This window comes from Sciurus carolinensis, chromosome 11, assembly GCF_902686445.1.
Source record: "Sciurus carolinensis chromosome 11, mSciCar1.2, whole genome shotgun sequence".
NCBI classification, from domain to species: Eukaryota; Metazoa; Chordata; class Mammalia; order Rodentia; family Sciuridae; genus Sciurus; species Sciurus carolinensis.
This window is the reverse complement of record NC_062223.1, coordinates 122,281,217-122,293,449: the sequence shown is the minus strand read 5'-3', so window position 1 is coordinate 122,293,449 and position 12,233 is coordinate 122,281,217. Positions and strand designations below refer to the sequence as shown.

The window sequence follows — 12,233 nt, the reverse complement described above, 5'->3', positions numbered from 1 at the left end:
AATCTCTGTGTTTATAAATGAAGACCAGTGTAAGGTCCTCTGATTGCAGAGGGCCTAGACATAAAAGTTGGTGCTTCTGATGTAGCTCACCCACATCACACTATTCCCTTGTAAAATACGCTGATTCTTGCTTCCTCCGACAGGGGTAGAGATTAACCCCCCATATATGCTGGTTCCCGCTTCCTCTGACAGGGGTAGAGATTAACACCCAATATCCCCCTACCCCAAATTCATTTCCAGCAGGTGCCTGAAACTTCCCACAATACCAAATCCAATGATACCAAGGCTTAAGGTCTGTAAATGTAGTTACTAATTGATATGTAAGTTGTGTTTTCAAATGGAATACAAGAGATAGAGGGAAGAAAAAGGAAAGGAAATTAGATGAAGTTCTAGTGGGTGGGTGTTCTCTTTGAGAGAAAGGAGAAAGGAAAGAGAAAGAAAAGGCAAAGGTTAAAGAGGCAGGAGAAATGGGAAAGGAAAGGTGAGACTGGAAAGTGGGAGGTGGGGGGGGCATGAAAAGGCAAGTGTCCCACACACCTAGGCAGTAGTCAGGCAGCAGGAGCAGGCTTCCAGAACAATCCAGGGAGCACTCTCAGGAAGCTACATTGCAGCTTGGGGGAGGGGGGTTGGCTGGAGGACAGGGTGGAGGAAAATGACATTTGCATGAAGTTCCAGCAGCAAGCTCAGATGTCCCACTGGGCCCATTTGCAATGAAAACAATTTCCCTCAAGCAACACCTTCCACCTGGGCATCAGCAGAGAAGGTGTAACAAGTTCAAGCACTGAGACCAGCAAGAGTTGGTTGGAAGAACTGAGGGGGGCAGGATGGTGCTCTACCTTCTGGAAGAAAACTTACAGAAAGAAGCAGGGAGAGGAGATCGGTGAAAGGAAAGACAAGTGGCTAATGAACATGGGCCCGAGGAGTTTGTTTTGCCCTAAAACAGTACACATGTTCACAATTTCATTTATAATGTCAACGGTAACTGTATTTTGGGGAAGCCCAACATGCCACCCACAAAAGAGGATCCTCAAAGTTCTCACCCCCCACCACCCCGTGTCCCCTCACTCTCTCAACTCAGTACAATAAACCACAGGGAAAGAAGGTTGTTAATTGGCTTCAACTGGAGAAGTTCAGCTGTGGGAATGAAGACAATCAAGCCTCCCCGCAGAGGCCCTTCCTCTGTGGAAGTCTCAGGGGCTCCCATGCAGACTCAGGGGCTCACTTCTGTGGGGGGAACCTCCTTTTTCTCAGGTCAATTCCAGCACACTGTCAAGAATCCCAGATTTAAACTGTCTTGTGAGATTGCACTATTGGAAGAACAGCCAGGAACTCCACATCTAACCCCAACTAATTTGCTCAAAATAGAACTGGAGAGAAGACACACCAAGCACCTCCAATCTAGAGGACACACAGCCACTATTCCCTTCTTTTCCTTAGGGACTGTCTACTTAATTCCACACTCTGGAATGAAAAGGAGAAGACTTAAACCTTCAAACCAGTGGATAATTGTGGAGGAAGGATTCAAGCAAGGGATAGGTTAAAAAAAAATTCTAAGGCCAAGGAAATGGACTCCAACTCTCCAAAACTGCAGGAAATCTTTTGCTAAATGATCAAAATCTCCACAGGATTCCCACTTCAACTATGCCACCCAAGGATAGGCACACCCACCTAAAATACTGCCTCTTCCACATCAGCCAATAAACAACTTGGACTGCCTCCTTGTGGTCTTAAGGCTGCTAACCATCTGTGTTCTTGAAAATCTCTCTCCTCCCGGATAACCTGCACCTCTCTCTTCTATTCCTCTTCCTGTCTCCGCCACTGGATCCTCTCTTGCTACTCCGCCTGAAACAGTCCTTCCCCAGAGGTGAGTCCTTCACCTTCCTGACCATCTCCTCCTTTCCCTGACCTCACACTGGCCTCTGGGCAGAGACTTCCCTGTTAACAGCCCTCCTCCCATGTTCTAGCCTGGCCCAAGTAGAATCCAAGTAGGATGTCTCCTCAGTGCCTCAGATTCAAAATAGCGGGCCCTCTTCCTTCCAAACCTCCTACCACTGCTGTCCTTCACCATTTCAGCAAACCCATCTCTTCCATCTCACCCCACAAAAATGAGTCACCTAGTCCCCACAATTTTATTTCCATTAAATTCTTTATCCCATCCTTCCTTTCCTCCAGCGACCTCGCTCAGATTCTCAGGGCTCTCTTGCTTGAGCTCTTTCAATAGCCTTTGCTATGGTTTGAATGTCCCCTGCAAACTTCATGCCATAGTATCAAGGTGGGACCATTGACAATTGATCACATCAGGAGGATGCAGTCCTCACAAATGGGTTAATGCTACAAACAAAGGAATGGGTAGGAAGTGGAATGGGTTGTTGTTATCCGTTCGCCCTCTCCTGACCCCTCTTCTCTGACTTGCCCTCTTGCTTGCTTTTCCACCTTCCACCACAGGATGACCCTTACCAGATGCCAGTACCATCCTTTAGGACTTCCTAGCCTCCAGAACCATGCTGCTTATAAACTAACCAATGTGGTATTTTGTTACAGCAGCAGAAAAGAGACTAAGCAGCCTTAAGTAGCCTCCTCCACCTCTTCCTTCATTACTCTGTCCCGAAATCTAAATACAAGTCAAATATCTCTCCACTCCCTATGAGACCCATATTAAAGTCCAAAATCTTCGGTTGAAATATAAAGTTCACTACTAAGAATAAATCACACATCTGTATGTCGATATTTTTCTCTCTACGTACTCTCTTAAGAAGTTTCCGTATGCTACCCCTACATGTGATCCCTGAATTTTCTTTTCCCTTTTTTTAAATTATTTTTTTTATTTTTACAGACTGTATTTTGATTTATTGTACACAAATGGGGTACAACTTTCCGTTTCTGTGGTTGTACACAAGGTAGATTCACCCAATCATGTGATCATACATGAACATAGGGTAATAATGTCTATCTCAGTCCACTTTCCTTCCTCTACCTCCTCCTGCCCTGTTTCCCTCTACACAATCCAAAGTGCCTCCATTCTTCTCTTACCTGCCCTGCCCCCACCCCATTATGTATCATCATCCACTTAAAAGGGAAAACAGTCAGCCTTTGGTTTTTTGGGATTGGCTTTTTTCACTTATCATGATATTCTCCAGCTCCATCCATTTACCAGCAAATGCCACAATTTTATTCTTCTTTATGACTTGAGTAGTATTCCATTGTGTATATATACCACAGTTTCTTTATCCATTTAATAAGGTCCCTGAATCTTCTTAACACACATCCTCATACTTCTGTCTCCAGATATTCATACAACTCACTGCTTGGGCCTGAAGAGGCCTTTCCTCCACATCTTTCTATTGGAGTCCTGCTCATTCTTCAAGACATATCTCAAATCCCACCTTCTCCAAAAAGCATTTCTAAACCTCCACCACTGAGCCCACTAAGGTATTTAGCACATTGTGCCGGGTGTTAAAGGGAAGACCTGTAAGCTCCTGGAGGCACCCACCTGGGCACCTCCCACACGGGCCTGCGCAAGGCTTTATAGGCAGGATGCATTCCGCAGTGTCTGCTAAACTGAATCCCATCTCTGTGAAGGTGCCCATACCCAGGGCTTTAGCAAACCCTAATCTCATGAAAGTACCCAAATCTGTGTCTCCAGCCTGTGAACACTGATAATAGCTAAAAGTTATTCAGTCTTTATGAGTTTCTTGCATAGCATCAAGCATTTATTAAGCATTATTAACTGGAATCCTCCCAATCTACCTATGAAGTTTGAATGGATATTGTCCTATCTTCAGGTGATAAATTGAATTCTTGACAGATTAAGTAATTCGCTCAAAATCACACAGGCAGGAGAATGGCAGGACAGGATTTAAACCTTTGGCCTATCTGATTAGAGAGTTTATTCTTAGAACTAGGTGTTCAATAATGTTTGTTTGCTGGGTGGACAGATGGAAAGATAGATGGGTTACAAGATGAACACAAAGAAAAGAATCAACTTCTTGCCTTCGGTCTGCCATCCATTCTCTACTTTCCTCTCAAAATGAACTTTCTAAAAAGTGACTGACATTTTTTGATCAACCCTCCTCTTAGTCAAAGCCCCCCTTATAAGGTTTCCATCCTATTAGAATAAAATCCTACCTCTAGAGTATAGGTTTCTCCATTATCCGCCCCCGCTTTATTCCACCTTTACTCAGATCATTTTCTATACAAGAAGAAATGTTTATAAGTATGTTCAACGGCAGGAAAATCACAACTAGTTTGCTGGATTCCTAAAACTCTTAAAAGTTACTTCATTTTTCTATAGATTTGCATGAAGCTGGAGCAAATAAAACCAATACTATGTATCTCATACACAATTGTGTCTTTCAAACAAACTCTATGCTGGGTCATAAATCTGATCCTGACAACACCATGAATAAGATTACATTACATTTATACTTCTTTTGGTCATAACTAGGGATTGAACCCAGGACTTCACACATGCTAGGCAAGTGCTCTACCACTGAGCTATATCCCCAGCTCCTGCAGTATATTTTTAAATCTTGGTATCTGAGAGTTGAAAAGACCTTAGGCCTGTTGTAGGAAGGAAAGGAAGACACATTTCAGATGAGTCATTAGACTAAGACCACATACCAAAATTTAAGAATAGTAAGTCCAACTCTTAACTTTACTTATAAGAAACATGAGAAAGGTAAGGATATAGCTCAGTAGCAGAGCACTTGCCTGGCATGTATGAGACTCTGGGTTCAATCCCCAGTAGCGGGAAAAAAAAAAAAAAAGAAGGGAAGAGAAGAAAGGGAGCAAGAGAGGGAGAGAAACCTAAGAAATAAGGAGGGTTAAGTGACTGGTCAAAGTAATATGGCTTCATCTGTGGCTCTTCAGTTCCACAAATATTTACTGACCACCTGGCATAATGCTAGTTATTCAAGTTCAGGGTGGTAAAGAAGAAAGGATCCGTGTACTCGGGATGTTTATAGTCAGGACGAGCTAGACATCTACTTCTCCCATTTCAATATAAAAAAGTGCCGACATAGAAAAGAGTAAAGAAAGAAAGTCTTCCTTGAATACATATATGGCCCTGAAACTGGGTTTGGAGACCATCTTGGAGTTAGCCAAGTGAAGGGTAAGGGGACCAGGAGATGGCACGGTAGAACAGGAAAGAAAAGAATGTTATAGGGAACAAAAAAAAAAAACAAAAAACAAAAAACCATGAATAAAAGGGTGAGGGCATAAAATAGCATGGAACATTAATAGCAAAATAAGATGTATAGCTTGCTTAAGCAACAAGAGTCCTATAATCACCAACTCTCCCCAATAATAGGTTCAGTAAGACCTCCACTACCACCCCTAGCTTAGGGCAGGGGACTCGGACGACATTCACTGATTTCCCATCTCTCTTATTTGTGAGACCTCCAAAAAAATACGATCACACTCTTCTCATGGTTACCAAATGGTGCTTCCTTTAAGTCTGACCATGCTGTCTCATGCCGCGTGTGGTTTGATCCCACTTCCTACAGCTAGGTCTCGCTGAAGTTCTTGAGAAACGGAGAAGTGCAGATAAAGGACGAAGGCTTTCTGCAGTGACTCTTTGCAGCCTCCCCACCCCCCCCACAGACAAGGTGGCCACTACAACATTTTTCTTGTCTTTCTTTCCCTACCCTTATCCCCAGCGAGGACCTTGTCAGTAAGCCAGCTCCCTGATCGGCCAGCCGTGCACTGTTCAGAACCCTAAGCAGAGCAGAATGGTCAGTTGGTGTTCCAATGTTCCTCACTAAGTCAACTTGTTTGTCTTTACCGAAAATCATTTCTACCCCAGATATTGTAAATCTATACCCATCTCTGAATGCCCTGTGCTCCCACCTGCTTAGATCACCGCAACTCCTTCCTACATTCTTGCATAGTGCATCCCACCAGTCACCCCAGCCCTGGCTCATTCCCTATCACAGTCTGCCCACTCCTCTCCACACCTGGACCCTGCATATTCACACTTCCCTGTTATTTTTAAGTCAGCCCTGGGTGATTCAATGTACAACTGTAAACATCTCAGTGCCAGGGGTTCTAGTAGTTCTTATTAAAAAGGCAAACTGGTAAGACCCCAGGCACCCCTGACTAGTAGAAAGAGCACCTAATTAGAAATTTGGAAATGCAACTTCAAGGCAACATTTGTGTACTAGGGGATTGCTGAAGCAGTACAAGTTCAAGATTAATTGCCATTCTATGGTGTCAGAGAGCCCAGATTTGAGACCCAGCTTGGCCATTTCCTTGCTGTATGAGCCTGTCTCCTGAGTCTCATTTTTCTCAGTAGAAAAAGGAAACATTAACACCTATTTCAGAGCACTGCTGTATAAAATGAAGCATCATAAGAAAACTATCGAGCACGGTGTCTAATACACAGCGAGTCTCAATAAATTCTGAACTGCTATTATTAAGGAGTTTGTTCCTCCATGCAAAATGCAGAAGAAACATTCTTGCACTCTTTCCTCAGAGAGATAAGTGGAAATTCTCTGAATGCTCCCAGAATCACTTCCGATGATGGGGACCAGGAATACACAGGGTATTTCCTTAAAGTGCAGAATGCCAGCCTTATCCCATAACATACACCCCCGGCCAATAATTGAAAATTTCCATTAGATTATCGTCAAAATTTGCATTCTGAATTCAGTATCTGAGGTGATTCTGTTGCACTGTAGAGTGTGAGAACTACTACTCCCAAGGAACAATTTTTTTAGGTATTTTAGGTATCAAGGAATAAATGGCACATCTGCCTCAGGGGACAGAGATCTGTTTACAACTCTTAAGTAGAAAAGACATTCTGTGTCTACCAGGTAGGTGGACCGGCTAGAACAGTAAAACTATTTTGCTCTTGCCATAGGAAACTGCCAGTGTAGAGGAATCTGAAGTGGAATTGATGGGACGTGGGCAGGAGGATGTGGTTGAGAATAGCAGTACCCATGGGGACGTCCCCTTCTTTTGGTGACAATTATCATTAGCACTCACAGACCTATTTCAAACACCTCATCCCTCCCCTCCTTTCAGAGCATCTGGTTAAAGCTGATTCTGATACTATCCTCAATTCCTAAAACATGACTATTCTGTTATCCGGCCACACACATCCTATCTCTATGCCGACTCTCAAGTTCCATCAATAATCCTCCTTAGTTCTTCATAATACCATGGCAAATATCCATACGAATTAGCCAGCTCCCCTCTGGATTTCCCATGCCCCTTGCTCACATGTCTGAGATAGGAAGTCCACAGGTGTATTTGCATAACATTTGCATGGAATTTACATGCTGCCTTCATCAGTAGGTGTGTCTACCTACACCAGTTCCAAGTTTCAGTTTATGAAGGCCCCCCTCCAAAGTTGGTTAGTATTCTTTGCATTCTTGTTTGTCATTCAACAGTGTTTACATTAAATGTCCTTATGCACTGAAAATCACAGTACAGTGGGTGGGAAGGGCAAACCCAACAAGGGAGTGAATGGCCCAAATCACAAATCTCGGCAAGGTCCCCAATTACCCTTGAACTCTTTCCTTAGAGAGGACAATGCCACTTATAAAAATTAGTCTTCCTAAGTGAGTGCAAGAGCAAATCTCAGTGGCTTCCTCCCAACACACACACTTATTAGGATATGAGGTGGGGGTTCAAAAGAATAACAACTGCATTGTTGTTTCCCCTCTGAGGACACATGGGTGTGACATACAGTCCCCTGTGTGACCATGGATGGTACTTACTTTTGTGTGCCTATTACTTGGAATCTAAACGTGGAAACAACTCCACCACTGGGTCCAGTCCCCTCTAAGGGAGAAAGCCAAATGGTGCCAGGTACGCCAAGTTGTGATTACCTGACTAAAGAACGAGGCCAGAAAGCTTCAAGGGTAGGTGCTCTCCCACCCCCAATAGCTTAAGTTTTCATCCCAAACTTATGCCAAAGCTGGGTCTCATCCTGGTCCAGATGTGCCCCATGTTAGCCTGGATTTAGCAGAAGGTTGCACTGTAGCAAGAGCAGGAAGGGAAAGGGTTTCCTGGATAATGCCTTTCCTCCCTATCACAGTTCAGATGCTAGCTGCAGATCCTGTCAGAGAATGGGCCTCCCCCAAATGCTGCAAGAGTAAGATTTTGCAGAGATGAACAACTTGTTCCCACTCCTCTGTTTGGGTAACTTGCTTAAATTCCCCGGGGGCTTTCCAAGTTGAGCCTTGGAATGAAGTAGACAAGGTATCCAGGGACAGATTCTCCCTTAAATTTGGAACTGACCAGTAGAAGTGGGCTGTTGTCAAAGCATCTGACATGTTTGTAGATAGTGTGCAGATAATTGAGTACTTCCTCTGAGCAACAAGCTCCACATACTGATTCCTTCCCTATCCTAAGTATCTAAGGAAACTAAAAAACAAGAACAAAAAAAGCTTTTTTAAAAATTCCTACAAAGCCTATCCCCAACATTTACACCCAGTTGACGACTCAAATACCTAGACATATTCTTACTGGGATCTACTTGCTATGGGGGACAGTCCTAGCAGGGACTTCAGTTGTGGATGAATTTATTAACTGACTAATTAGCATAAGGGCAAGGTTCATGGAAATTCTTTAGCCAAAAAGAGAAAAGCAAAAATTCAGTTACCCATCCACTGGCATTCGTGGTCTGGAGAGGTGATGGAGTGGAGAGAGGGCTGGTGGGGGGGCCAAGGCCTTTTCCTCCTCAAGCCAGAGAGAAGAGATCCCTCATCACAATGACTGCAGCCTCCATCCAGCCCACTCCCCCGTCGCCTGGCTTTCCTGCAGCTTCTGTTCAGCCCAGAGTTTGGAATTCAATCCAGGAACAGGCATGACAAATACTATTTTTCATTTCCATGGAGACCAGAGCCTGCAATAGAACCAGGACTCCATGCCTGAAATGCCAAAACAGCCTGACCCACTTTTCCCCCCTTCCTACAAACACAAAATAAGTTTGTTTGGGTCCTGCTGGTGGTCAGGAAAAAGTCAGCGCTGCTGTTATCTTGACGGATGATTCAAAGAGGAACAACTTATGATCACCTCGGAAAATGCTGAGGATGCTACAGAACTGGTGTTAGAGGACAGCATGAAATGTCGGAGGCTGCACCAGATCCACCCAACTTCCTTGGCTCAACTTCTAGAGGGAAAGGGTCAAATCCGCTACCAGAAGTACTCGGACCTCTTTCTCCCTCCTGTTTTCCACACTCTCCAGGCTTTTTTCTTCCATCACCACAATAAGATATCTCCTGCCAGAGGATATTTGCTCTTGTTGGTCTCTGCCTGGACCTCTAAAGTTTCAAATGCTGATTCTTTTTCAGCTTTCAGATCGAAGCTCAAGTGTCACCTCTTTGGAGCAGACTTTCTTCAAGGACCACTCCATCCAAAGTGGCCTCCCTGTCCCAGGCAATCATTACCACATCACCTGGTGGTTCCCTTCTCTGTGCTTGTGACAGCTGAAATGGCCTTGTTTTTTGTTGTTTCTTAGAATGAACGCCCTTTGGGAGCTGGGACTGGTCTGTTGTGAGGTTCCCAGCCCTTTACCACACAAGTGGCCTCCAGGCCTCTAGTCAAATGAGTGGCCTCTACTCAGATCCTCTGCATGTATTGCATCAATAAAGGAATGAGCTCTTTTTAAAGCCATTCATTCCATTGTTCGGCTTCTCTGTTAGATGTACCTTCTTAAACTGGCCCCAAAGTTGTCTTCTGTATATCTCTAGTCCTTAGTCCTTACTCTGATTTCTGGGTCCTTGAAAACTAAAATATGACATCATTTACAGACTCCTGGCTGGCTTGTCATTCTGTCTAGACATCAAAGTATCTGCATTTAAACCTCTGATCTCTCTGGTGCCCTTGAGAAAAATCACCCTATTTATCTTTCTGTCCACCTGGTTTCTTGTCTGTTGAATGGTTATAACCCACCCTAATGGAGAGAGAATCTTAAAAAGCATGAACCTACTTAGTGCATCCCCAAAGTAAAGGGCTTCCTCTAATTGCTCGTGGAGTGAAAAAGGGTTAGAAGTCAGAGGTGAATTTCCAGGGAAGCAACTGAATCCTGTTCCTAAATTCTGTCCTTTCTACATGGCAAAGACATAGGATAAGAATATGGATTGTCACTATTCACGTCCTCAGCTAATCCCAACTACAAAAGATGAAGCAGAAGATACTGAACACAGGAACTTACTGGCACTTACTATTTCCTTTTCCTGAGATTGTTCAAAACAGAACAAGTACCTGATCATTTGGGGAATAGTCCTGCTGGGTTGGCTGAGCTGATCTGTAATAGCCTAATTTAAATAGGATCCTAGTGGTCACATAATCCATCCACTTGTTGGATGTAGGAATTCCCTCAGAAGTGACTCTGACAATGGCCATCGCCTCTGCTTCAGATTTTCATTGACAGAGCATTCACAAGGTGGCTGCATATAGGTTTGGACACTTCTAAAGACTTTAAATGCCATAGTCCTATTTCTCCGTGACTCTCAATGATCATTATCTGTCCAACTCTTCCTGGATTTAACAATCTTTAGAAATTAAGCTAATCGTGCTTATCCTACATCAGTAAATGAATATTTTCTGAGCACCTCCAACTTTACAATATATATTCATCCCAAGGGCCCAAAGGGGCACTGACTATGTCACGGTTGTTTGTGAACACATAGTATTAAATATGATATTCAGTGAAGAGTAGGAATTTAATGCTTTTAAACCTGACTTTATCAATCCCAGTCAAATCTAAGTATAACTCCACCCAAAATATTTCAGAAGCCTCAAAACTCATAAGCAGAAAGGTACTAAGCTATCCCAGGAAGCCACTTTCTTGAAAAAGATTTCCAATCCATTTAAAAATTTTTCAAAACCATTGAGATACCAAAAGCCACTGAAACAAGGCAAGAAGGAGTTCAACTGACTAGAACTTTAGCTCATTCAAAGTCATCCTATTGAGTCCCCTCCTCCATTCTCAGCAAGAAAATGTCCCTGCTGCTACGATTGAAAGGAATGTGCGCAGGATCTGTCCATGCACCATCCTCCATCCATCCATCCAACCATCCATTCATCCATCCTTCAATAAGAACCATGCTCCATGGCAGGTAATGTTCTACAAATTAGGGCTATTGTCTCTGCTTCTCAGAGACTCACAATCTGGTGGCAGAGACAGATGTGTGACTAACTAGTGCCACGTGATTAAAGCTGGTTGAATTCAACAGCTCTCATCACCACCTGTTCAGGAAGCCAGTCTGAGGAACTAGGGAATCAGGGGGCCTTCCTGACTCAGAGTCTTCCCTGTGTTCATCTGGGGGCAACCCACTCCTCTCTGAGTTTCTGCTTTTATTGTTTGAGAAGAATGAATGTGGACACCACCTAACCTCTCCAGGTGAGAGAAAGAAGGCAAACAAGGAATAAAGAACACACTGCCTAGTTCACAGAGCAGCAACATCTCTGGCACAGAGGGACTCAGATGTAAATTAGTCAAAGCAACCCCAAACACGTGCAGGCAGCCTGGGCCCACAGTTAATCCAGCATCACCAGTTTTTTCTCTGGTGAGGGCCACATACAATACCGCAGGCAGTAGATATTGGCAAAGTATTGGCATGTGAAGTCCCAGCAAGGCAACCAGACCAGCAGGTGGGTGAGACGTGAGTGACAGCACTCAGTGGCCCTTTCCTCACAAGGCTCAGCTCATTGGTATGGCTTACCTGTATAGCTAATCCCTTCCTGACCCTGGGATTCTGTCCCAGCGCTCATTTATTTCAGGTTAAAGATTAAACAGAAACATGACAAGGAATGGCCATTGTGTTAAAATTATGGAAAGTGGAAATAAAGGGGACTTTAAGAGGTTCATCCATCTTCTTGGCTTCAGGACGATGCCCAAGTCACCCAGGAGGCTTTTTCGTTTTTTTGTTTTTTGTTGTTTTTTTACAGTACTGGGGATCCAACTCAGGGCCTTGTGCTTGTGAGGCAAGCACTCTACCAGCTGAGCTATCTCCCCAACCCACCCAGGAGGCCTTTAACCTAGCTTAAGATACATTCAGGGTACAGAATCTCAGGACTTGCCTTTGTCACCCATCTCATTGTTTCCTCCTACCATTAGGAAGTTATGATTAAAAAAAAAAGTTACATTGTATTTACTACCATTTTCTTTCACTGCACGTTTCCTAGACTTAAGGTCAGTTCAAAAACTATGGCCCTCCTTGCTTTAAGGAAAATGATTCTACTTCCTTAAACCTATTCTCAAGCCAAGAATGGTGGAACAT

General features: G+C 43.8%; 1 protein-coding gene across 20 annotated transcripts in view; it reads right to left on the bottom strand.

Moving 5' to 3' along the window:
* The window catches only part of Gramd1b (GRAM domain containing 1B), a 237,336-nt gene that overhangs the window by 44,436 nt on the left and 180,667 nt on the right, over positions 1 to 12,233 (bottom strand). Inside the window, exon 1 of one of the 20 annotated variants that reach the window (XM_047515688.1) lies at positions 8,609 to 8,631. The exons of 18 other annotated variants lie outside the window; for them this stretch is intronic. In XM_047515688.1, coding sequence (XP_047371644.1) covers positions 8,609 to 8,622 — 14 coding nt within the window. In that variant the 5' untranslated portion in view covers positions 8,623 to 8,631. Of the gene's footprint in view, positions 1 to 537; positions 563 to 8,608; positions 8,632 to 12,233 lie in introns of those variants that run through there. One more of the 20 variants, XM_047515692.1, reaches the window with a different exon arrangement.